Source organism: Bufo bufo, chromosome 11 (assembly GCF_905171765.1).
Source record: "Bufo bufo chromosome 11, aBufBuf1.1, whole genome shotgun sequence".
Lineage (NCBI taxonomy): Eukaryota > Metazoa > Chordata > Amphibia > Anura > Bufonidae > Bufo > Bufo bufo.
The window spans coordinates 92,923,750-92,950,795 of NC_053399.1; the positions used below are offsets into that span (position 1 = coordinate 92,923,750).

Sequence of the window (27,046 nt, forward strand, 5' to 3'; positions counted from 1 at the left end):
TGGTGTTCTTGGGATGCAACTCATCCTTTTTCCTCCAAACACGAGTGAAGTTTAGACCAAAAAGTTCTACTTTGGTCTCATCTGACCACATGACTTTCTCCCCGGCCTCCTCTGGATCATCCAGATGGTCATTGACAAACTTCAGTTGGGCCTGGACATGTGATGACTTGAGCAGGGGAACCTTCCGTGCAATGCATGATGTGAAACCATGACGGCGTAGTGTTCTACCGACAGTGACCTTTGAAACTGTGGTCCCAGCTCTCTTCATGTCATTGACCTGCTCCTCCCTTGTAGTTCTGGGCTGATTCCTCACCTTTCTTATCATCAGTGATAACCCACGAGGTGAGATCTTGCATGGAGCCCCAGTCCGAGGGAGACTGACAGTCGTCTTCAGCCTCTTCCATTATCTAACAATTGCTCCAACAGTTGATCTTTTTTCACCAAGCTGCTTGGCAATTGCCCCGTAGCCCTTTCCAGCCTTGTGGAGGTCCACAATTGTGTCTTTGGTGTCTTTTGACAGCTCTTTGGTCTTGCCCATGGTAGTAGTTGGCGTCTGACTGACTGTGGGGTGGACAGATGTCTTTAAAGAGCTCAGACAGGTGCTACTAAGTTAGATTAATGAGTGGAGTAGAGGTGGACTTTTTAAAGGCACAGTAACAGGTCTTTAAGAGCCAGAATTCTTGCTGTTTCTCAGGTGTTCAAATACTTATGTTCAGCCGTGCAAGACAAAGACATTCTATAAAAATCATACAATGTGATTTCCTGAATTTTTTTTTATTTTATTCTGTCTCTCAGAGTGGGAATGCACCTACAATGTGAATTTCAGACCCCTCCATGATTTCTAAGTGGGAAAACGTGCAAAATTGCAGGGTGTTCAAATACTTCTGTTCCTCGCTGTATATACAGTGTCCAGTCCCTGGAGATCTAGTGGTATATATAGAATGTCCAGAGATATACATTGTGTCCAGCCCAGGTGATCTACTGGTATGTATGGTGCCCAGATGTGTATATCCACAATTCAGTTTCAAGGTGCACTGTTATATAGTGTGATGAGCATACAGGTAACTCCGTAGTATATATAAGCTGCAGCGGTATATGGTGTCTTCTGTCAATAGTAAACCAGCGGTCAAACTCTACCCAGCTCCTGGTGACACACCAATATATCTACTTCCACAGGTACTCGCCCAGTACTGAAGGTATAAATGTGCCCTGGTAGGCAAGTGGCACTAATTATAAGTAATTATCCCCTCCTCTAGGGTTCTATACAGCGCCTACCCCGCCACTTGTTCCATACAGTGCCTATTCCTAAATACTTGTTATACATAAAGACATGTCCCTGGTGGTATAGTGGTAAGTCCAATGACAACCCTCATATGGTTTATTTACAGAGCATCAAGTGACTCCAGGTGAAAATGGAGTTTGAAACCAATGAACAAGGCCACACCAGCAGGATTTAAAGACAACGCTGAGCTAATGACATTGTATAGTCACGGCCGCTCGTTGCCAAAATGAAGCACACAAGATAGAAAAGAAGAATTCAATGTATGGCTTGTGCCTCATTGTTAGCTCTAGTTGGAATGGAAAAGAACTGTACAAGAAAGATGGGAATTTGGTATCTGATATTACTGTAGGGGAAAGCTTGGGATCTAGTGATCACCAGTGTGGTTTACTATAAGCACGGTGACTGAGTCACACCACACAAAAACAAAAGTTTTAGATTTTAGAAAAACTAACTTTTCTAAAATTAGATTAGAGGTATACGAGTCCCTATCAGATTGGAACAGTTTTAATGGAGTCCAGGAGAAATGGGACTACTTAAAAGTGGCACTATTGAAGGCAACAGAAGATTGCATTAGGCTTGTCGATAAAAGCAAAAAAAAGGAAGAGACCACTGTGGTACTCAGCAGAAGTGGCCAAAATCATTAAAAACAAAAAGACAACATTTAGTAATTATAATAAAAAAAAAACGGAGAATGAGATTATAAGATTAGGCAGAGAGAGGCCAAGCAAGTTATAAGAGCTTCAAAAGCACAGGCAGAAGAGAAATTAGCTCAGTCAGTGAAAAAAGGCGATGACATTCTTCAGATACATAAATGAAAAAAGGAACTAAAACAAGGAATTACCAAATTAAAAACAAAAGAAGGAAGGTATATGGAAGAAGATAAAGAACTAGCTGACTGCCTCAATGAATACTTCTGTTTGGTTTTTACAAAGGAAAATGAAGGAAAAGGACCTCAGTTAGGAAAGAAGACTAATGAATCTGTTGATGGATGTGTCTTTACAGAGGAAGAGGTTCTAAGTCAGCTGTCTAAAATTAATACAAATAAGTCACAGGGGCCTGATGGGATACACCCAACGCTATTAAAAGAGCTCAGCGGTGAACTAGCAAAACCATTAACAGATTTATTTACCCAATCGCTGGTAACAGGAGTCGTCCCAGAAGATTGGAAATTAGCAAATGTTGTGCCCATTCACAAGAAAGGTAGTAGGGAGGAATCGGGCAACTATAGGCCAGTAAGCCTGACATCAATAGTGGGGGAATTAATGGAAACCATACTTAAGGAGAGGATTGTGGAACATCTAAAATCCCATGGATTGAAAGATGAAAAACAGCATGGGTTTACTTCAGGGAGATCATGTCAAACTAATCTTATTGATTTTTTTGATTGGGTGACAAATAATAGATGGCGGAGGTGCAGTAGACATCGCATATCTAGACTTTAGTAAGGCTTTTGATACTGTCCCACATAGAAGGCTTATCAATAAAGTGCAGTCTTTGGGCTTGGACTCCCATATTGTTGAATGGATTAGGCAGTAGCTGAGGGACAGGCAACAGAGGGTTGTAGTCAATGGAGTATATTCAGACCATGGTCTTGTTACCAGTGGGGTACCTCAGGGATCTGTTCTGGGACCCATATTGTTTAATATCTTTATCAGCGAAATTGCAGAAGGCCTCGATGGTAAGGTGTGTCTTTTTGCTGATGACACAAAGATTTGTAACAGGGTTGATGTTCCTGGAGGGATACACCAAATGGAAAAGGATTCAGGAAAACTAGAGGAATGGTCAAACATCTGGCAACTAAAATTTAATGTTGATAAGTGCAAGATGATGCACCTGGGACGTAAAAACCCAAGAGCAGAATATAAAATCAGTGATACAGTCCTAACCTCATTATCTGAGGAAAGGGATTTAGGGGTCATTATTTCAGAAGACTTAAAGGTAGGCAGACCTTGTCATAGAGCAGCACGAAATGCCAGCAGAATGCTTGGGTGTATAGGGAGAGGCATTACCAGTAGAAAGAGGAAGGTGCTCATGCCGCTCTACAGAGCACTAGTGAGACCTCATCTGGAGTATTGTGCTCAGTACTGGAGGCCATATCTCCAGAAGGATATTGATACTTTGGAGAGAGTTCAGAGAAGAGCTACTAAACTGGTACATGGATTGCAGGATAAAACTTACCAGGAAAGATTAAAGGACCTTAACCTGTATAGCTTGGAAGAAAGACGAGACAGAGGGGATATGATAGAAACTTTTACATACATAAAGGGAATCAACAAGGTAAAAGAGGAGAGAATATTTAAAAGAAGAAAAACTGCTACAAGAGGACAGAATTTTAAATTAGAGGGGCAAAGGTTTAAAAGTAATATCAGGAAGTATTACTTTACTGAGAGAGTAGTGGATGCATGGAATAGCCTTCCTGCAGAAGTGGCAGCTGCAAATACAGTGGAGGAGTTTAAGCATGCATGGGATAGGCATAAGGCCATCCTTCATACAGTCCTGATCAAAAGTTTAAGACCACTTGAAAAATGGCAAAAAATCATATTTTACATTGTTGGATCTTAACAAGGTTCCAAGTAGAGCTTCAACATGCAACAAGAAGAAATGGGAGTGAGACAAAACATTTTTTGAGCATTCAATTTAATGAAAATAACGATTAAACTGAAACAGGCTGTTTTTTAGCTGATCCAAAGTTTAGGACCACATGCCTTTAAAAGGCCAAATCTGTGCAAAGATGTGGATTCATTGTCATTTTCTGTCAGGTAGTCACACGTTGTGATGGCAAAGGCAAAAAAACTCTCCCTTTTTGAAGGTGGTCGGGTTGTTGAGCTGCATAAGCAGGGTCTCTCACAGCGCGCCATCGCTGCTGAGGTGGGACGCAGTAAGACAGTCATTTGGAATTTCTTAAATGATCCTGAGGGTTATGGAACAAAAAAGACAAGTGGAAGACCCAAAAAAATGTCACCAGCACTGAGCCGGAGGATCCAATTGGCTGTCCGTCAAGACACTGGACGATCCTTGACCCAAATTAAGGCCCTTACTGGTGCTGACTGCAGCCCCATAACCATAACACGGCATCTGAGACTGAAGGGCTTCAAAAACAAAAAACGTCTTCAAAGACCTCGTCTCCTTGAACGCCACAGAACTGCTCGTTTGGACTTTGCAAGAGATCACCAAACATGGGACATCCAAAGGTGGAAGAAAGTTTTATTCTCTGATGAGAAAAAATGTAACCTTGATGGTCCTGATGGTTTCCAACGTTACTGGCATGACAAGCAGATCCCACCTGAGATGTTTTCTACGCCCCACAGTGGAGGGGGCGCCATAATGGTCTGGGGGGCTTTTTCCTTCAGTGGAACAATGGAGCTTCAGGAAGTGCAGGACGGCCGCTGGCTATGTCCAGATGTTGCAGAGAGCATTCCTCATGACTGAGGGCCCTCGTCTGTGTGGTAACAACTGGTTTTTCAACAGGACAACGCTACAGTACACAATGCCCGCAGGACAAGGGACTTCTTCCAGGAGAATAACATCACTCTTTTGGCCCATCCTGCGTGTTCCCCTGATCTAAATCCAATTGTGAACCTTTGGGGATGGATGGCAAGGGAAGTTTTCAAAAATGGACGACAGTTCCAGACAGTAGATGGCCTTCGTGCGGCCGTCCTCACCACTTGGAGAAATGTTCCCACTCACCTCATGGAAACACTTGCATCAAGCATGCCGAAACAATAACGGCGGAGCTACTCATTACGGAGTTCATGTTTGGAAGTTGGATTTCTGTTTTGGGGGGGTTTAGGGGTTTTTTGGAGGTGTGGTCCTAAACTTGTGATCAGCTGAAAAACAGCCTGTTTCAGTTTATTCGTTGTTTTCATTAAATTAAATGCTCAAAAAATGTTTTGTCTCACTCCCATTTCTTCTTGTTGCATGTTGAAGCTCTACTTGGAACCTTGTGAAGATCCAGCCATGCTACATAGGATTTTTTGCCATTTTTCAAAGTGGTCTTAAACTTTTGATCAGGACTGGATAAGATAGGGTCAAGGGCTATCTTACACAGTCTTCTTGCTCAGAGTCAGTGATTTACTTTCAGGGAAGTGTCATCTTTACACTAGGCTCTGTACAGTCATCCGATGTAAGAAAAGTACCTCCTCCCCATTACCGGTTAGGGGCAGTGACAACCAGCAGAAGGAAAAATTACTCCATTTGTTATGTAGATTGTTTAGGCATTTATATACTACAGAGTGGGGCTTAAATGTGGACATACCCTCAAAGGACGGTCTGGCCCCATAGAGGTAGTCTGACCTGGCCGCTTACCGAAGCGCGTCACTATACACCAATAGAACTTGGTTTGATACCTGAATCCAAATAACCTGCAGCGCCCTCTCCTTTTCCTATGACCATTCCGTGAAATTAACTTCAGTGGTCCAGATGGCGACCAAAATGGTCGCCAATACGCCAGGAATTTGCAAATGGCGATAAGACATTTGCCTGTACCTGAAATAACCAATAGCAAAGCTCCATACAGTAAGGAGCTTTGCTATTAGGGTTGTTTCGGGTATCGAAATATCGATACTTTTGGACCGGTTTCGATACGGTACCGGGATTTGACCTATAGCACAGCATAGTAACAGAGAACATGGAGCGCGCTACTCTCAGCGCGCACCTTGTTCCCTCAGCAGCACAGGGGAGAAGGAGTCACTATCTCCCTCCCCCCTGTGCCGCTGCCACCAATGAGGAGAGAGAGGGGCGGGAGGAGGGGCTAGGCGCACTGCGCCACCATGGCAGCCAGGACACTTGTGGCAGGCGCAGCACTATGAAGTGCCTTTTGTGCTGTGGCATTAGAAGAATTTTGGTATCTCTGACTTTTAGTCTAACCAGACTGTCTATTACTCTGTAATTCCTCTAGAGCCGTTCTATGGAAACAGTAGGTTTAAAGAGCACACCAAATGCTTGAAATAACTTCTTTATTAACTTCAACTTTTCTTCATATATAACACTGCCGCCTCCGCAGCAGATAGTCCATGTACAAAACACGTGTTGAAAAGATATCACAAAATGGCGGTATGCATAAGATGGTGGTTCAACTGTTCGATCTTGTCATTCAACATAAAATGGTGGATATATTTCTCTCTTGAGTATCTGTACTCTCACTTTAAGTTATTTCAGCAGTTTATGATCTCTCTGAGAGGTATATCTGAGGTCTAACTAATAGTTCTACTTGCTGAATTTGGTCGCAATTTGCAGTATCTATTTGCAGATTGGTTGAGTATGATCTGGTATGGTTGTATGCAATTTGGATTGCAATATGAAATTTGAATTGTGAACTTTGTAGTTTGCAATTGTTTGTATGGTATTTGTAGTTTGCAATTGGTGGAACTGTAAGTAAACACACATATAACTGGTTCAGTATACAGTTCTAATCACTATATCAACAGTAGGAACATTATATAACTGTTCTAAATACCTATTTTGGCCTCTCTGCTTCCATAAAACACTGCTCTTAGTGGAGTGAATGTCTGTTCAGCTTCTTTCTCCGGTGAATAATGATACCATCAGCTCCTGCTAGGGGAATTTCCCACACAAGCTGTGTGTGAGGCTGGCTGTAATTGGTCAAAACTCCTGGGCTGTGTGAGGCTGGCTAGGATTGGTCAAGACTCCTGGTTAGCAACAACAGTTTAACTCTATGCGTTATGTTGTTTCTGCTGTGCCATTGAGCTTACCTTACATTATATAATGAATCTTAAAGGCATATTATCTTTTCCTGCTTCTGTGAACACAATATATATAACAGTTATATGACATCCAAACATGAAGTCACTGTAAATAACTCTGCTTTTGTCTTTAACACACAAACATAGGAACTGTATTAAAGGTTATTGGCAGGTCTAGCTGTATAAACATATAAGCTATATTAGCAACCTAGGACAGGTCTTAGCTGGCCAGCTACAACACTACTGAAGCCCTCCATGGTAATCTCCCCGCTGCTGTGTGCACTATGCACAGGACAGCAGGGACAGTGTGAAGTCCTATTCACCCTAATAGAGCTCCATCAGGGTGAATCTGACAAGGGATGAAAAGATCCCAGGTTCTAGCCCCTAAAGGAGGCTAGTAGTTCGTAAATAAAAAGTAAAAAAAAAACAAAAAAACACCTAAATATTTCATATAAATCACCCCCTTTCTCAATTTTACTTAAAAAATATATAAACAAATAAATACATATCACCGCGTCCGAAAAGTCCAAACTATTAAAATATATTTTTTTAAAAATCTACTATGCGGTGAACACCGAAACAGAAAAAAATAAAATAAATAAAAACGGCGTGATTTTTAAAATGCAGAATGCACGCTTTTTTTGTGTTTTATTTTTTTCGCGTGTTATTGAATGGTATCGCAATACTTTTTTATGTTATCGAAACAACCCTATTTGCTATTAGTTAGTTTGGACGGGGGCGGGAGCCATACAGCGCCCTGCAGCAGGGGAAGCCGGCGGGAGCTGAAGAGGAATGGAGTGCTGGACTAGTTGCAGGGGAGCCCGTACATCCAGTCTGACCTGCACCGCAAAGGTGAAAGTGCAGCAATGTATCCAGATGTGTAATGTGTGTAGCGCTGCACTACACACACCCCACACACGCGCGCGCTGCACTACACACACCCCACACACACGCGCTGCACTACATACACCAGCTGCACTACATACACCACACACACACGCGCTGCACTACATACACCACAGACACGCGCGCTGCACTACATACACCACAGACACGCGCGCTGCACTACATACACCACAGACACGCGCGCTGCACTACACACCCCACACACACGCGCTGCACTACATACACCACACACACACGCGCTGCACTACATACACCACAGACACGCGCTGCACTACATACACCACAGACACGCGCGCTGCACTACATACACCAGCTGCACTACATACACCACAGACACGCGCGCTGCACTACATACACCACAGACACGCGCGCTGCACTACATACACCACAGACACGCGCGCTGCACTACATACACCACAGACACGCGCGCTGCACTACATACACCACAGACACGCGCGCTGCACTACATACACCACAGACACGCGCGCTGCACTACATACACCACAGACACGCGCGCTGCACTACATACACCACAGACACGCGCGCTGCACTACATACACCACAGACACGCGCGCTGCACTACATACACCACAGACACGCGCGCTGCACTACATACACCACACACACGCGCGCTGCACTACATACACCACACACACGCGCGCTGCACTACATACACCACACACACGCGCGCTGCACTACATACACCACACACACGTGCTGCACTACATACACCACAGACACGCGCGCTGCACTACATACACCACAGACACGCGCGCTGCACTACATACACCACACACACGCGCGCGCTGCACTACATACACCACACACACGCGCGCGCTGCACTACATACACCACACACACGCGCGCTGCACTACATACACCACAGACACGCGCGCTGCACTACATACACCACAGACACGCGCGCTGCACTACATACACCACACACACGCTGCACTACATACACCACACACACGCGCGCGCTGCACTACATACACCACACACACGCGCGCGCTGCACTACATACACCACACACACACGCGCGCTGCACTACATACACCACACACACGCGCGCTGCACTACATACACCACACACACGCGCGCTGCACTACATACACCACACACACGCGCGCTGCACTACATACACCACACACACGCGCGCTGCACTACATACACCACACACTGTTTATTTCTGCTGTTCTGCTCCGTTAGATGAGCAGAACGAATATAATGGAAGTGTTGGATTTTTGTCATACGTTTAACAAATAAAGAAAAACCCTGTATGTTAACGGACGCCAGAGACAGATGTCATACTGTGGCATCCGTACAAAAAAACAACAACATATATGCTAATGTATACTTTTTTTTTTTTTTTTGCAGAATGGGAAAATTGTAGTGTACCATGTCTTCCCAAGTCCAGAAAAAAATACATACATTTATACATTTTTTTGTACAGTGGAACTTGAGGGAAGCCACAGTATGGCATCTGTCTGAGGCGTCCGTTATAGTATACGTTTTTTTCATGTACGTTAAACGTAGGACCAAAACATAATGTGTGAATGAGGCATCAGTGTTCGGTCAGTGATTTTTGAGCCAAAACCAGGTGCGGCTGTAACCACAGAACAGGCGCAGATCTCTCCCTTAGGTCTGTGGAGGCTCCACTCCTGGTTTTGGCTCACAATCACCGACGTGTGAATGAGGCTATTTTTGGCAACAAAATTTTTTATTTGGCTCCTAAATTTTTCAGTTTAGGAGCCAATGGCTCCCAGGTAATTTTTTTTTAGTCTGGAGCACTGAACGGACTCATTTCTTACAGTCCGGTCCCATAAATTAGTTCTGATTCCTGAGGACCACCTCCGCCCCCCCCCCCCCCCCCTTTGTGGTGAGCCCACTCACTAGGAACCAACCTCGCTAAAAGCACCGATGTAGTGATATTGGGGTTGGTCATGGGGGAAAATTTTCCCAAAAATGCCTATAAGGTTAAGAACAGGGGGGGGAGGAAAAAAAATGGACCATATAGAAGCTGCTCTTAGCGCCCCCAGCTTTTTACGAGAACTTTTTAGATTGGCGCAGGTTGTCTAAAAGGTGTGCTGCCACCTTGTGTTGAAGAAGGGTACTGCTGAAGGGAGGTTCTATGACGGGTGGCAAAATCAAAATGGGGGACCCTACTCTTTGGCCATGACCGGTCACCCCATTTACCATGGTAGGCTCCCGTGACGGCACTGAGCAAAGATGCCTATCGGTGGCCTCGCCCCAGGGACTCCATATTTAGTCACTGGAGCCCTCATAACGGTGAAATAAGAAGCATCACTAGCGATAGCCGGGGTTCCTCCGTCCACATCCTTTAATTGGCCAGGACACACGGGAAACACAGGAAACGTATCAGCATTATGTAACGCGGAAATGCAGGAGGATCGGGCAGAGGCCTGCGCAAGCGTCTATCACAACACGGCATCAGCAACGGACGGGTGTCCACAAGAGGGGCCTGACGAAAACAGTCCAGCGTCGGTCCTGAAGCCCTCAAGACGCAGAGACCTGGTTCAGGGGCTCCTCGAGGTACTGCACTAAGGCCTGGGCCTAGGGAAAGGACAAAGAAGAGACTGAGACACAGGCAGGTCTCCATAAAGGAGTTTAAGCCCCACCCCCTTAAAGAAGCTCCTCCCGTCAATGTGAGTAAGCAGCAGTGTAAAGCATGAGGGTGGGAACTTTTCTATATACATTCTTTTTAATTGGGGCCGATGACCTCTCAGAGGATTTTTCTTTCCAGCTAGATACAACTGTAACAAACCCTCAGATGTGGGGTATACTGTTTTTTCAGCCTTTGCGTGCCATAGGAATGTTTTCATTCACTAAAAGCAGGCGGAGATCTTGAAAACGGATACAATGTATTTAAAAAAAAAAAAAAAAGAGAACTTTTTATTTCCATATGCCAACCATTTTGCAAGATCTCTGCTTCCTGTAAGCGAATAGAAACCTTCCCAATTCTATCCGGATTAGAATTTTTTATTTCCATATGCCAACCATTTTGCAAGAGCTCTGCTTCCTGTAAGTGAATAGAAACCTTCCCAATTCTATCCAGATTAGATTTTTTTATTTCCAGATTCTAACCATTTTGCAAGATCTATGCTTCCTGTCCGTGAATGGAAACCTTCTCGATTCTATCCAGAAGCTGGACGGGCAGGAGTTAAGGATGGTCACTCACCTTTGCTTTCAACATGCCAAATCCGACAGTCTCTTTGGCATACATGCACAGCAGCAGGTTTGACACTCTTGTAATCGCAACGCGACCTTCCTGTGGGAGGAATCAATAAGATATGGGGTACAGTCGAGGACGGAGACCATTTTTTATCATCCCCAAGCTCCGACTACCATCAATGACTCCCATTTAGCGGCATTGTCACTAGTCCCTCATGCTTTACACTGCAGCTCTTCTTGTTCAGATTGGATGCTGTGTAGAAGCACAAGCCCATTACTAAATGGAGAAATACAATTGACATCTCCTCCTCTTGGCTCTCACAGTCACTGATGTGCAGCCCCTGTTCTAGCGGGTGACCACATATGCCCTAAAAGGGGTTGGCCCCCTTTTGGGAGACTTTGGCATTACTCCCCCACCAGGTGATTAAAACTTCCCTTTGCAGGTCCGGCCTTGGAGGAAGGTTTGGACAACCCCTTCAAAACATAGTGCACCCCAATGATCAGCTTGTATGACCTTTTACTCACTTACTACAGGGCCGGCGGGCGCTTATCTATCTTCCAAAATTAGAAAAAGCATGTTTTTTTTTTTTTTTTTGCAGAAACAGTGCCACACTTGTCCACAGGTCATGTGTGGTATTGCAGCTCAGCTCCATTCACTTCATACCTAGCACAACCCGCACACACACGGGGGTGTGGCGCTGTTTTCGGCAAGAAAGCAGCCATGTTTTTCTAATTCCTGAGCAGCCCATTTAAAGGGACTGTCTGTTTAGGGCCGCCCTAGGTGGGGGAAATAAAATGAAGAATTGCATGGCATCCAATTCAACTGCTCTGGGAGGGATAATTAGGAAGACCCTCAATCTCTATGAGGTGGGTGGGCCACGTTGAATCGGACAGTTACCAAGGCAACCATCTGATACCCATTCTAATTAATGGGGCAACACTCGCTGGGCGTTGGATGGATGCATCTCCACATCGGGGTGCCCCCTTTAATAACACCTACCATACAGTCCATAAGGATGAATTTAAGATGGTCCTCGTTGAATGCCTGATATCCGTTTTTATCATAGGCAGCCCAAATGTTGCTAGCAATAGCAGCTGTAACTCGGGCATCTGTGTCACCATAGCCAGAATATGCAAGTAGAGAGCCTTCATTGTTCAGGAGCCTGCGGGGGGGGGGTACAACAAAAACTGTTAAAGGGACACAAAACCCTGACTGGCATCGAAACAGTTAATGAGAACCTGCATGAATATTGATGTGAAATGGATATCTACATATCACAGTGGAATATATCCAGGATAAAACATATCAGGAGGGGGCGAGATTCTCCTGCCCACAGCAGACACGAGGGAAGGGGGGGAAGAAATTCTCCTGCGCACAAGCTCAAAAAATGGCTGATAACAGAGAGCACGGGCAGATGAAGGACCCTTATTGGCCCAGAATATCTTTATTCCAAATTCTGTTTTAGGCCTAAAATATAGCTTTTACTGCATTCATTAAAGCCTTTAGTGGTTTAAACAAAAATACAAAAAACTCTAGTGTTTGATGTCATTTTCTTCCCATGGATCTCGTTTGCGGCGGTCGTGTTCGGTCTCGCACAACACCGCTATGGTAATCCCGGATGCACTGAAGAGCCTTCCCTGTAGTAACATACTTCGTTACACTATTGGATTCGCTTTGTTACAACGGTCACTTTCCCGGCTCCGTCGAGCTAGATTATTTCCAAATCCTAGAATATTAACAGGCGCTCGCACATATGGAACTGGATTTAAAAAATAAAAAAAAATATTTACCAAATGTTAAGCAATAAATAAATGAATAAAATAAATCAAATGGTAGGAAGATCAATGGATGTGGATGTGATAACATTGGATTGGCATCAAGACTTGGCCTCTATTGTTCGGCCAGATGTGCCCAGTGTGCCGGTCGGGTGTACCCAGTGTGCCGGTCGGGTGTACCCAGTGTGCCGGTCGGGTGTACCCAGTGTGCCGGTCGGGTGTACCCAGTGTGCCGGTCGGGTGTACCCAGTGTGCCGGTCGGGTGTACCCAGTGTGCCGGTCGGGTGTACCCAGTGTGCCGGTCGGGTGTACCCAGTGTGCCGGTCGGGTGTACCCAGTGTGCCGGTCGGGTGTACCCAGTGTGCCGGTCGGGTGTACCCAGTGTGCCGGTCGGGTGTACCCAGTGTGCCGGTCGGGTGTACCCAGTGTGCCGGTCGGGTGTACCCAGTGTGCCGGTCGGGTGTACCCAGTGTGCCGGTCGGGTGTACCCAGTGTGCCGGTCGGGTGTACCCAGTGTGCCGGTCGGGTGTACCCAGTGTGCCGGTCGGGTGTACCCAGTGTGCCGGTCGGGTGTACCCAGTGTGCCGGTCGGGTGTACCCAGTGTGCCGGTCGGGTGTACCCAGTGTGCCGGTCGGGTGTACCCAGTGTGCCGGTCGGGTGTACCCAGTGTGCCGGTCGGGTGTACCCAGTGTGCCGGTCGGGTGTACCCAGTGTGCCGGTCGGGTGTACCCAGTGTGCCGGTCGGGTGTACCCAGTGTGCCGGTCGGATGTACCCAGTGTGCCGGTCGGATGTACCCAGTGTGCCGGTCGGATGTACCCAGTGTGCCGGTCGGATGTACCCAGTGTGCCGGTTGGATGTACCCAGTGTGCCGGTCGGATGTACCCAGTGTGCCGGTCGGATGTACCACAGATCCCCCCATAACAGTGCCATCCACAGATCCCCCCATAACATTGCCATCCACAGATCCCCCCATAACAGTGCCATCCACAGATCCCCCCATAACAGTGCCATCCACAGATCCCCCCATAACATTGCCATCCACAGATCCCCCCATAACATTGCCATCCACAGATCCCCCCATAACATTGCCATCCACAGATCCCCCCATAACATTGCCATCCACAGATCCCCCCATAACAGTGCCATCCACAGATCCCCCCATAACAGTGCCATCCACAGATCCCCCCATAACAGTGCCATCCACAGATCCCCCTATAACAGTGCCATCCACAGATCCCCCCATAACATTGCCATCCACAGATCCCCCCATAACAGTGCCATCCACAGATCCCCCCATAACAGTGCCATCCACAGATCCCCCTCCCATAACAGCCCCAGCCCCGCTGCTCACAGCAGTATTCCTTAACCGGCAGTAACCTTTACTTTAAATCACTGCATCTTTATTACCTTACAATGAAGCTCCAGTAACAGGCAGAGCGGGCGGTGGCGTAACGTCACTTACTCACGTGACACGTCTGCTCCTCCCACTTTATGAATGAAGGAGGCGGAGCATGTGCGTCACGTGAGTAAGTGACGTTACACCACCGCCCGCTCTGCCTGTTACTGGAGCTTCATTGTAAGGTAATAAAGATGCAGTGATTTAAAGTTCAAGGACCCGCAGGCATAGCGCCTGACCGCCCGCATAGCAATGAATCGGACGATTATTCGATAACGGGATTCATTGACAACGAATCCAGTTACCGTATATTATCGATAATGTCGATTAATCGTTGCAGCCCTATTACGGATACTGACTTGTTCAATCCCATTCATGACTGTATGTAATGGTTTGTTGTACCGAGTGTTCTTCCAATACTTCTTGTATACAATGTAGCTTTCTTTCTTAGTAATAATTGAACTTTACCTGGAGTAGGTCTTCTGTTAGAGCGTTAGGCTACATTCACACTAGCGGTTTGCTTTTCCGGCGCCGAGTTCCGTCCTAGGGGCTCAATACCGGAAAAGAACTGATCAGTTTTATCCCCATGCATTCTGAATGGAGAGTAATCCGTACAGGGTGCATCAGGACGTCTTCAGTTCCGTCTTTTTGACTGATCAGGACGGAGGTAATACCGCAGCATGCTACGGTTTTATCTCCGGCCAAAAAAACGGAACACTTGCCGTAGGAATGTATTAGTGCCGGTGTTCTGCCAGATCTCTATACCTTGCGAAAAGTCTATAACGGAAGTGACGAGGCCGCACTGGAAATCAGCTGGAGGAGGGTGTGCGCGGCGACATCCACCGGCTTACCAAAGAATCATTGCAGCGCCGCGATAGAAGTACTTCGTGCACTTAGGGGTATAGAGATTTTGCAGCGCAAAATGTTGCATCAGATCTCCCTACCCCTGAGTGCGCAGGCGCCCCCACATCATCAGTTGCAGTTCATCCTTACCGCAGAGCTGAGTGCTGGATACCGAGGTCACCAGGCGCCTGCGCACTCAGGGGTAGGGAGATCTGATGCAACAGTTTGCGCTGCAAAATCTCTATACCCCTAAGTGCACGAAGTACTTCTATCGCGGTGCTGCAATGATTCTTTGGTAAGCCGGTGGATGTCGCCGCGCACACCCTCCTCCAGCTGATTCCTGCACGGCCGCGTCACTTCTGGTATAGACTTTTCGCAAGGTATAGAGATCTGGCAGAAACACCGGATCCGATGAGCAGACCGGTAAAAATGTGAACTAAAAAATAAAATAGAAACGGATCCGTTTTTCTGTATCACAAATGGACAGCAATGCATTTGTGATCCGTCTACAAATGCTGTCCGTTTGCATTCAGATTGCCGGCACCGGATCACTCTGCCGCAAGTGTGAAAGTAGCCTCTTTCAGACGGGCGTTGCGGGAAAAGGTGCGGGTGCGTTGCGGGAACATGCGCGATTTTTCCGCGCGAGTGCAAAACATTGTAATGCGTTTTGCACACGCGTGAGAAAGATCGTGCATGTTTGGTACCCGAACTTCTTCACAGAAGTTCGGGCTTGGGATCGGTGTTCTGTAGATTGTATTATTTTCCCTTATAACGTGGTTATGAGGGAAAATAATAGCATTCTGAATACAGAATGCATAGTACAATAGTGCTGGAGGGGTTAAAAAAATTATAATAATTTAACTCACCTTAATCCACTTGATCGCACAGCCCGGCTTCTCTTCTGTCTTCTTTCTTCAGGACCTGGGTAAAGGACCTGTGGTGACGTCACTCCGGTCATCACATGGTCCGTCACATGATCTTTTACCATGGTGATGGACCATGTGATGGCCGGAGTGACGTCACCACAGGTCCTTTTCCTGCACACAGCAAAGAACAAGACAGAAGCGATGCCGGCTGCGCGATCAAGTGGATTAAGGTGAATTTAATTATTTTTAACCCCTCCAGTGCTATTTTACTATGCATTCTGTATTCAGAATGCTATTATTTTCCCTTATAACCATGTTATAAGGGAAAATAATAATGATCGGGTCTCCATCCCGATCGTCTCCTAGCAACCGTGCGTGAAAATCGCACCGCATCCGCACTTGCTTGCGATTTTTACGCAGCCCCATTCATTTCTAGGGGGCCTGCATTACGTGAAAAACGCACAAAGAGGAGCATGCTGCGATTTTCACGCAACGCACAAGTGATGCGTGAAAATCACCGCTCATCTGCACAGCCCCATAGAAATGAATGGGTCGGGATTCAGTGCGGGTGCAATGCGTTCAACTCACGCATCGCATCCGCGCGGAAATCTCGCCCGTATGAAAGGGGCCTAGGTGTTATACTCACAGACCGAACCTCCTGCTTCCCCGTATCACAGTGGATGCGCCGTCTCCGCTTGGCGTCCCACGTGTCTGCGGTGCGGCGCTGGTTGCTTTTAGAATGCCACGGATCCTCGTGTCCGATATTGTGGTCCCGCTCTTCTATGCTGCCTCTGTGATGTCATCGGGGGGTATCACACGACAACGGGAGGTTGCAACCCCCTGAAGACACCACATAAGTGGCGAAACATGCAGAATAGTGAGTACAGCTCTGGAGTATAACTAGTGTTAAAAGCTATATTTTAATAAAGATGATGGTAAAAGAGAGAGGCCTGAAACAGAATTAGGACTAGCCTGTGGGCTGAGGGGTCTGCATACTCACAGAGTGCTCTGCACGCCCCCAGTGTTGGCTTGGCTCAGCACCTGGGTCAGAGCTTTGGGCCGCAACATAATAATCCTCCTGCAGCAACTCCACACGAAAAGCAGTCGCCGGTGCTGCTGTCATGCGACCAGAAGAACCCCACCCGCGCAGTGCACGACGGGAAATGCAGTCCAAAACCAGAGCTATGGGAAACCCGAGAAATTGTTACGTCCACCAAATTGACTCCTTTGACAGTCTGTTGGATATGAGGGTTAGAAATAACGAGAAGTGCATTGCAATAGTAAGATAAAGACTAAAGGCAATGGACGGAGGATTACGTTGCCCTGGCAACAGCGTAGGCCCTGGAACGCACACTGCGTGTCGCTGCTTTTACACAGGTTCTGATTGGTTCGTTTACTGGTTGCGTTCCAAGGAGAAGCGCCGTGGTTGGTGGGATCAGGTCATGTGGTTGTGTGGCATGACGCAGCAGCATCTCCTGCGCTGGGTCCTCCGCGCCGCTTGAGGTCGCCAAAGAGTCTAGCAACCGAAACAAAGCGCGGGTTTGTGTGTTTCGCTATAGCCGGCAAACACACTGCCCCCTTTTTTTCTGCTGCTGCTACTGCTCCTCCTCGGGGTGGGCGGGTGTAAACAAGATGGCGGAGAGCGGCGCTGACGGTGCGGCCTCCGGTAACCCCGGACAGGCGCCGGGTAAAGGCCTTATCCGGGTCACAGTGAAGACGCCCAAGGACAAGGAAGAGATCGTGATCGGAGAGACGGCGTGTGTGCGGGAGGTGAGCGCCGGCCGGGGGCTGCTTTGTGGGTGAGGGGGGCAGTGACTGGCAGCCGCTGGACGGGGCACATGTGCGGTGTGTGGACCGAGAGGCTGAGCGGCCGCCTGTACCGCCTGCCATGCCCATGCTTGGCTACGGTTTCTATGGATACGACATCTGTGTAGTGGGGGAGCTGTGCCTGGTGGTCTCCGGTTTTACCCATTCTGGAATGGCACCCCTCTTTATTCTGTACCTCAGAGCTGCACTCACTCTTCTGCTACATAAGTAATGCATGTACACAGTGACTGCACCAGCAGACTAGTGAGTGCAGCTCTGGAGTATAATACAGGATGTAACTCAGGATTAGTACAGGATAAGTAATGTATGTACACAGTGACTGCACCAGCAGAGTAGTGAGTGCAGCTCTGGAGTATAATATAGGATGTAACTCGGGATCAGTACAGGATAAGTAATGTATGTACACAGTGACTGCACCAGCAGAATAGTGAGTGCAGCTCTGGAGTATAATACAGGATGTAACTCAGGATCAGTACAGGATAAGTAATGTATGTACACAGTGACTGCACCAGCAGAATAGTGAGTGCAGCTCTGGAGTATAATACAGGATGTAACTCAGGATCAGTACTGGATAAGTAATGTATGTACACAGTGACTGCACCAGCAGAATAGTGAGTGCAGCTCTGGGGTATAATACAGGATGTAACTCAGGATCAGTACTGGATAAGTAATGTATGTACACAGTGACTGCACCAGCAGAATAGTGAGTGCAGCTCTGGAGTATAATACAGGATGTAACTCAGGATCAGTACTGGATAAGTAATGTATGTACACAGTGACTGCACCAGCAGAATAGTGAGTGCAGCTCTGGAGTATAATACAGGATGTAACTCAGGATCAGTACAGGATAAGTAATGTATGTACACAGTGACTACACCAGCAGAATAGTGAGTGCAGCTCTGGAGTATAATACAGGATGTAACTCAGGATCAGTACAGGATAAGTAATGTATGTACACAGTGACTGCACCAGCAGAATAGTGAGTGCAGCTCTGGAGTATAATACAGGATGTAACTCAGGATCAGTACAGGATAAGTAATGTATGTACACAGTGACTGCACCAGCAGAATAGTGAGTGCAGCTCTGGAGTATAATACAGGATGTAACTCAGGATCAGTACAGAATAAGTAATGTATGTACACAGTGACTGCACCAGCAGAATAGTGAGTGCAGCTCTGGAGTATAATACAGGATGTAACTCAGGATCAGTACAGGATAAGTCATGTATATACACAGTGACTGCACCAGCAGAATAGTGAGTGCAGCTCTGGAGTATAATACAGGATGTAACTCAGGATCAGTACAGGATAAGTAATGTATGTACACAGTGATTCCACCAGCAGAATAGTGAGTGCAGCTCTGGGGTATAATACAGGATGTAACTCAGGATCAGTACAGGATAAGTAATGTATGTACACAGTGACTGCACCAGCAGAATAGTGAGTGCAGCTCTGGAGTATAATACAGGATGTAACTCAGGATCAGTACAGAATAAGTAATGTATGTACACAGTGACTGCACCAGCAGAATAGTGAGTGCAGCTCTGGAGTATAATACAGGATGTAACTCAGGATCAGTACAGGATAAGTCATGTATATACACAGTGACTGCACCAGCAGAATAGTGAGTGCAGCTCTGGAGTATAATACAGGATGTAACTCAGGATCAGTACAGGATAAGTAATGTATGTACACAGTGATTCCACCAGCAGAATAGTGAGTGCAGCTCTGGGGTATAATACAGGATGTAACTCAGGATCAGTACAGGATAAGTAATGTATGTACACAGTGACTGCACCAGCAGAATAGTGAGTGCAGCTCTGGAGTATAATACAGGCTATATTTGCTGCGCTGCTGCTAGTTGTGCTGTCCCAAGCAGTCATTCATGTTTTGTGTTTTTGATTCTGAACGGTTTCAAGATCTCTTCTTTCTGTCAGTGAATGGGAACATCCTTGTTTGTATTGAGACCGAAAACGTGTCCTGATCCAAAGTTCTTCTCACAGCTGAGGGTTCGTCACTAGTGTTGAGTGAAGCGAGCGTCGGATGTTTCATCTGTAGTCGCTCCATCCAAAACTTCAGAGATCCATCTCTGTACAGTATTAGAACGTATGGGCTCCCATGAGCCCAAGTTAGTTATTCACGAAGTCGCGCGTAACTTCGGCAGTTGATTTTTTTTAAAAGTGGAAAACAACTTTATAACTTGAAACCGAACTCGGAACCAAAACAAAGTTTGATTTTAAGTTATAAAGTGGTTTTCCGCCTTAACATCAACTGCCGAAGTTACGCGCGACTTCGTGAACTAAGTAACTTCAGCTACTGTACCGAGACGGATCTCCGTACAGGATTATTCCGAAGCTTTGAATGGAGCGACTTCGCTCGTCACTATTCGTCAGAGTGGCTTGGAGAGGATTTGTTTTACTGGATGTGACTGTGACGATCCCTCTGCTGTGAGATGTAATAGGTCTGTGAAGGGTTTACTACGCCTCTCGGTGTAAATGAGAAAGTTTCCATTCACTGACTGCAAGGTGAAAATTGTAAGATCAGCGACGCCTGGGAGACATGATGCTGCTTACTACTTGGGGAGGATAGCCGCTGAGTGAGACCCCCCAGTAATCAGGTGGAATCTCCCTGCAGCGCCACCACAGGGGGAAGTGCAGTATTACACCATGCCTGGTCCTCCCAGTCAAGAGATGCCTTCTGGATAAGACGTGGGGGTCCTGGAGAACCCAGGGGGGCGCCTTTAATGAGCTCTGGGTACTCCTAATTCCCAGGGAAGGTCCGGCTGCGGGTTATTATAATGGCGCGGTTGTCTGTAGTCCCGTGACGCAGCCGAGGCCGCGTCGTAATCCTGCCCTCCCTCCGGAGCGGTTTGCTTTCAGAGCTGTTGACTTCGACCCATTGGGAATTTGCTTGTGAATTAACCCCTTGATAGTTGCCGAAAGTCTCCCCTTAACAAGGCGCCATCCTGGTCTGCGTTAAATCTTATCGGTTAGCCCTACTTCGTAGTCCCGTGCGTTCCTGGCGTTTGGCTTATGTCATGTGTAACACTTCAGAGCTGCGTTCAAAATTCTGCTGGAATATATCACTGTGATGTGTTTTTTTTGTGATGTGCAGTTCAAGGAGGAGATTTCCAGGCGGTTTAAAGCCAAGAAGGATCAGCTGGTTCTGATATTCGCTGGGAAGATCTTGAAAGATGGAGACACTCTGAACCAGCATGGCATCAAAGATGGCCTCACTGTACATCTAGTCATCAAGACGGCACAGAAGTGAGTAGTGACGTTCTTGAACCTGAAATCTACAACTCCCAGCATGCTCAGGTCACTTCTGTGGGAGTTGTTGTGAGGACGGCCAAGTAAGTGTGCATGCTGGGAGTCGGAGTGTTGCCGATCCATGACCTCATGAGATGATATGTGTTTTAGGTTACAGGATCCATCCGCCGCCTCTCCTTCTGCTGCTGCCACCGTTGCTGCCTCTACTGCATCCACCACACCTGAAGAAAACGCCACCTCGCCCTTACCGTCTGACCCCACCGCCACCCCTGCTCCTGACAGCGCTGGTGGTGCCAGCAGAGCGAGTGGCACAAGCCCCCCTGATAGGCCTTCATCTCCGGGCATCCTCAGTAAGTACGCGCCCTACTTCACCGCTGGTGGCTTCTGGTTCCTGTTGTATTAAGTTCCTCCTCTGTCTTCCAGCCGGCTTCGGAGGGCTGACCGGTTTGGGTAACTTGGGCATGGGCTCCCCCAACTTCATGGAGCTTCAGCAACAGATGCAACGCCAGCTCATGTCCAACCCGGAGATGTTGTCTCAGATCATGGAGAACCCGCTGGTGCAGAACATGATGTCCAACCCGGACCTCATGAGGCAGATGATCATAGCGAATCCTCAAATGCAGCAGCTGATGGAGAGGAACCCAGAGATCAGTCACATGCTGAACAACCCCGAGCTCATGAGACAGGTACGGGATGCCGGGCATGGTCGACGTCCCCTGTTATAGACCCTTCCCCTGGTGCAGCCATTTGAGTTTAATCTGTTCTTTCAGACCATGGAACTGGCCCGCAACCCCGCCATGATGCAGGAGATGATGAGGAATCAGGACCGTGCCCTGAGTAACCTTGAGAGCATCCCCGGAGGATATAACGCTTTACGGCGCATGTACACAGATATCCAGGAGCCGATGTTCAGCGCAGCCAGAGAACAGGTAACCAGGGTGCTGTTCACCAGCAGGGGGCAGTCTTCTGTCTAAAACACCAGAATGATGGGGCAGAATCATTTCCTCCAGCGGAGGTGGGTCAGGTGGTAGGTGACCACTACAGCAGGAGCGATGATCGGCGTGGTATATGTGATCTTTTGTACTTATCCGAACGTTGTTTCTCTCTTCTTCCCTAGTTTGGAAACAACCCATTTTCCGCGACTGGCGGCTCGGAGGGTTCAGCCTCTCAGCCTTTACGCACAGAGAACCGCGAGCCTCTTCCAAACCCCTGGAATCCTTCTTCCCCTCAGAGTCAGCCCCCCACCACCGAGGGCAACATCAGCTCCACGACCAGCCAGACAGCCCCTACCGTGTCCAACCCATTCGGCATCAACGCTGCCAGCCTGGGGACGGGTACGAGCGGAGTAACATCCTCAGCATTCTCCTTCAGCCTGTATTAGAGGGCACTCCTCAAATTGCTTAATTAAAGGCTATGGGCGCCTTTGGGGCAATTATTTACAACTGCACTGTCTGGTGTCTGGATAACCCCTTAAAAGGCTATGGACACCTTCGGGGGAATTTTTTATGATTTCATTTTACTCATTTTGGGCTAAAAATACATTTTTTTCAATTGCTTTTTATTAAAAATGTTCAGCAGTTTCTGAGATACAAGGGTTTAAATTTGTCAGTCTGTTTGTTTTCCTTGAATCCCGTCATCTGACAGCTCATGTGTAGCTCTTACCTCGGATCTCATAAACACTTATCAGCACTTAGCTTTAATGAGTGTTTATAAGTGCTGATAAGTGTTTATGAGATCCGAGGTAAGAGCTACACATGAGCTGTCAGATGACGGGATTCAAGGAAAACAGACTGACAGATTTAAACCCTTGTATCTCAGAAACGGCTGAACATTTTTAATAAAGACCAATTGGAAAAAATCTTTTTGGCCCAAAATGAGTGAAATGCAATCGAAAAAATTACTGATTACTGATCTCCTGCCTCTGCCATTCTTATGGTTTCCACCAGTGATGACATCCCCGCTCAGATGTGTGACCACGGCAGCCATTCAGTGGCCTGTCAGCGCTGACGCAGCAAGTGATTGGCTGCAGGGGTCACATGTCTGTTAAATGGCAAGCAGATGCGGTCGTGACATCGGCGCGGCCTCTGATCAGGAGCAGTTGGAGGCAGACATCAGCAGTGCCGTTAGTGGCTTTTTGGGGAGGAAACCCGTGTGAATATGGGGCCTTACAGCCTCACCGAGCTCGTCTAGTGAGCGGAGGGGAAGAAGCAGGCCTTCGTGCTCTATCCATGCGGGTTAGAAAATTCCCACAGTGCGTCAGTGTCAATTTTTCTTACCGTTTTTGTTTTGTTTTAGGTATGTTTAACAGCCCCGAAATGCAGGGTTTGTTCCAGCAGATTTCCGAGAACCCCCAGCTAATACAGAGCATGATGTCCGCCCCCTACATGCGCACCATGATGCAGACGCTCTCCCAGAATCCAGACTTCGCTGCTCAGGTAGGAACATGAGGATGGCGGTAGGTCAGGAAGGGTTTATGGTTAGGGGTCATGGCAAGTTTTAGGCTAGGTCTGCATGACAACAATTTTTATAATGGCAGTCTATGGTGTCGCACTGCAACAGGCGACATGCTGCAACTCGACAGTCGCAAAAAATCCATTCGAGGTGGATTTTTCGGCGACTGTCGCGTCGCAGCATGTGGCATTGCGACACCTTAGACTATCATTATAAAAACTGTCGTGTAGACCTTATCTTCCTACAGAATGGGGGCCCTGTGTCTCCCTCCCCCCATATGAATGAATGTGCTGCAGGTTCAATCGTCTCTGAAGCAGCAGCACATTTGTTTATCCTGTGGGGCTCAAGACCCCTGGTCGGACCCTCGCTGATCAGATTCTTATCCCCCCCCTGGCCACAAGCCCTGTAATGACTGATGTGATCATCTTCCCTCCAGATGATGGGAAACATTCCAATCTTCGCTGGTAACCCCCAGCTCCAGGAACAGCTCAGGCATCAGCTGCCGGTCTTCCTACAGCAGGTAAGATGACTTCACAGTCCCTCAGGCATGACGAGCCGATTCGCCCGCTGCGCTCCCATGGCTGTGTGTCCAGAGTGTCTGCTGCCAGCCCTCATCTGCTTGTTGTCGCCCACAGATGCAGAATCCTGAATCTCTCTCTATAATGACCAACCCCCGAGCCATGCAAGCCCTCCTCCAAATTCAGCAGGGGCTTCAGACGCTCCAGACGGAGGCCCCCGGCCTGATCTCAGGGTAAGACACCATCTAGGTCTAGTCCTGCCAGGACCTTTCTCCTTAAAGACCTCACCCCAGAATAACCATTCCAGTGACCCCTGGACCCTATACTGTGGGTGCCGGTTTCTGGTTGTCTTTAGTCGTCTATCATTCATTCCACCTGTCTTTTTTTGTTTTCCAGTCTTGGTTCCTCTGGTGTCCCCTGGATGCCCCCTACATCCAGTGGAAGCACAGCTCCTGACAATCCCTCCACGCCGACCAGTGCCTCTCCATCTCCAGCAGGGGGCACCAGCAACCCTCAGCAACAAATGATGCAGCAGATGATCCAACTTCTAGCAGGAGGAAGCGCCCCGGTATGAGGCCCCATTCCCGTGTCAAGAGGGACCAGAGACTTGGCTGATGAATTCAGATGCCACCTCTGTGACCCTGAACGGAGGGTGCACTACGCATTCGCCGACTCCCTTCCTTCACTGCTTCTGTCTCTGCTATTTCCGGCAGTCCCATAGCGGTGAATGGAGAAGGTGGCTGTGCATGCCTGGTGTGCAGTCCATTCACTGCTATGGGACTTCAGTAAATAGTAGAGTGCGCTCGCTCAGCTATTTTCGGAACTCCTTTAGCAGTGAATGGAGAACACGCTCGGTAGCATATCGTAGCTTCTGAGATGGGTATATCCCTTTGTTGTGTGTATTCATGACTTGTAATGCTCTCCTGTCTCGCCCATTACAGGGACAGACCCCAGAGGTGCGCTTCCAGTCCCAACTGGACCAGTTAAACGCCATGGGCTTCATCAACCGCGAAGCTAACCTACAAGCCCTCATCGCAACGGGTGGAGACATCAACGCGGCCATCGAAAGACTGTTGGGCTCTCAGCCCTCTTAAGAGCGAGCCGTCTGCCAAAGCGGAAACCCACAGCAATGCGCAAACCCCGACAAGAACCATCCTGGCCCTTAGTACTTAGTCCTGACCGCTGAGCATCATGGGAAGTGGCCGCACCCTACATGCTATTGACACTGGACAGTCCCTAGGAGGCGCTCTGCGGTGCTGTACATGTCTCATCTCTCTCACCTCCCCCCTCCTTCATGGGGAGGGGGGGCGAGCCGTATATTTTTTCCCAAATGTCAGCTCTTTGGCGCTGTTCGCACAGGCCTGCTCCTAGCTGATTGCTCCTAATTATTTAACTCACTAATCTTCATGACTTTGCTCAGCGGATATCGTGAAGTGACGACCGACGACCTAGGATGTTTTATTATTTTTTTTCTCCCCCTTCCCCCATTTCCCTATATTTTAAAGATAACCCCCATCCTCCTAACGATGTGGAGTCTTATTTTCATTAGATTTGATTTTAACAATAAACCAAATGTTTTATTTTTCCTGACTATATGCCCAGACTTGTGATAGTGATGTGATGCCCGCTCCTGCCTGGTTCCTATCCTGGCGGGGCAGGGGTGATGGGTAACTGTAAATTTTCGAGATCGCGTATCCTCTGGTTACATTAACTGGAACGGTTTGCGTCTGTATTTTCCCGACTTTGCGCGTAAGGTCCTGGCTACTAAAAGCATCTTGGCAAAATGGAGTGTGTGCGCGTCCATCTGTGGGTTCTGGGGGGAGGGAAGGAAAGATGGGGGGGGATGCTTGCAGGCAAGGGTTAAAGGGGTTATCCAATCTTAGACAATGGGGGCATATCGCTAGGATATGCCCCCATTGTCTGATAGCTGCGGGTCCCGCACCTACAAGGAGAACGGAGCTGAGAAAGTTTAGGAGGGCGCATGCGCAGCCGCCCGCCATTCATTTCTATGGAGCCGCTGAAAATAGCCAAGGCTATTTCCGTCGGGCCCCATAGAAATGAATGGGGGCGGGGAGCTGCGGCTGGTGGTGAACAGGACCCCGGGAGACCCTGGGTCCTCCAGCCATAACTCTCCCCGGCTCCGTTCTCCTTGTAGATGCGGGACCCGCACCTATCAGACAAAGATGCGATAACCCCTTTAATGGGTTTATTAATTTACCCTTCAGTTTTTGACTTTTTTAAGATCTCTGCTTCCTGTCTGTGTTGGACACGATACGTCTCACAGCTGAGAGTTTGCTACAGTTGTATCCAGTCTAAATAATCCTTTTTGGACTTAGGGGTTGTTAGGTTGTATACATTTAAAAAATATATATATTTTTTAAAGGATGGTGTAAAATAAGTCAATACTTTACAGTGCTTCACTGGTCTTTCTCAATCCGGCAGCGGTGACCTACCTGAGCCTGTTTTTGGCTAAGCGGACATTTCCTGCATCTCGAGAGGAACCTGGAAACGGAGGATGGCACCGTGGGAAGCCTATTTTAAAATGTTAATTATCGGACAACCCCTTTAAGGCCCTGTTCACATCACGTTATTGGCCTCCATTTGTCGTACAGGTTACCATTACCCCTTCCTTGCCCGTCAATGGAAACCTCTGGGCATGATTGGCATATATGTTGGAAGCATTCCCACTGTACATGCTTAATGACATGAGGCCGACCATTTTTACCTGCACTGATACATTGTAACAGACTCTGGACAGAGAGCTGCTCATTTGTTTAGCTTATAGAGGGGAATATCTGCCATGAGCACTATTGATATTAAAAAGATCATTGACAGCAAGCAGAGATCTTGAAAACACTTCAAATACACAGCATGATAGATGGACAGGTCCCTTTTTAGAAGAGCTATATGAGAACATTTGTTTATGGGCGTCAGCAGAATTGTACATGCAGCTTTGGAGGTGACTGGAGCATTAATGCAATCTGTAGATGAGAATCAATGGTTCGGGGAACTGTTTT

The 27,046-nt window shown here is 47.6% G+C and overlaps 2 protein-coding genes across 2 annotated transcripts; one reads left to right on the plus strand and one right to left on the minus strand.

The window, feature by feature from the left end:
* Nucleotides 1-10,206: 10,206 nt before the first annotated feature.
* Nucleotides 10,207-17,124, minus strand: LAMTOR2 (late endosomal/lysosomal adaptor, MAPK and MTOR activator 2). The gene is made up of 4 exons (XM_040412174.1): nt 16,966-17,124; nt 12,083-12,245; nt 11,090-11,179; nt 10,207-10,464 (listed from the first exon to the last, which is right to left on the minus strand). The coding sequence occupies exons 1-4, from the start codon at nt 17,031-17,033 to the stop codon at nt 10,408-10,410; spliced, it is 378 nt and encodes a 125-aa protein (XP_040268108.1). The 5' UTR covers nt 17,034-17,124; the 3' UTR covers nt 10,207-10,407.
* Nucleotides 17,125-17,597: 473 nt separating this feature from the next.
* UBQLN4 (ubiquilin 4) lies at nt 17,598-25,621 on the plus strand. The gene is made up of 11 exons (XM_040411762.1): nt 17,598-17,735; nt 20,906-21,057; nt 21,211-21,410; nt 21,484-21,746; nt 21,831-21,989; nt 22,178-22,394; nt 23,356-23,495; nt 23,948-24,031; nt 24,147-24,262; nt 24,426-24,597; nt 24,971-25,621. The coding sequence occupies exons 1-11, from the start codon at nt 17,598-17,600 to the stop codon at nt 25,121-25,123; spliced, it is 1,794 nt and encodes a 597-aa protein (XP_040267696.1). The 3' UTR covers nt 25,124-25,621.
* Nucleotides 25,622-27,046: the final 1,425 nt, after the last annotated feature.

Coding starts and splice junctions, on each gene's coding strand:
- LAMTOR2 (XM_040412174.1), bottom strand. CDS start 17,033: ATGTTGCGGCCCAAAGCTCTGACCCAGGTGCTGAGCCAAGCCAACACT. Junction 11,180..12,082: donor TCATCCTTATGGACTGTATG/GTAGGTGTTATT, acceptor TTCCTCCCACAG/GAAGGTCGCGTTGCGATTAC. Junction 10,465..11,089: donor TTGGCATGTTGAAAGCAAAG/GTGAGTGACCAT, acceptor TCCTTTCCCTAG/GCCCAGGCCTTAGTGCAGTA.
- UBQLN4 (XM_040411762.1), top strand. CDS start 17,598: ATGGCGGAGAGCGGCGCTGACGGTGCGGCCTCCGGTAACCCCGGACAG. Junction 17,736..20,905: donor AGACGGCGTGTGTGCGGGAG/GTGAGCGCCGGC, acceptor TGTGATGTGCAG/TTCAAGGAGGAGATTTCCAG. Junction 24,032..24,146: donor TGCCGGTCTTCCTACAGCAG/GTAAGATGACTT, acceptor TGTCGCCCACAG/ATGCAGAATCCTGAATCTCT.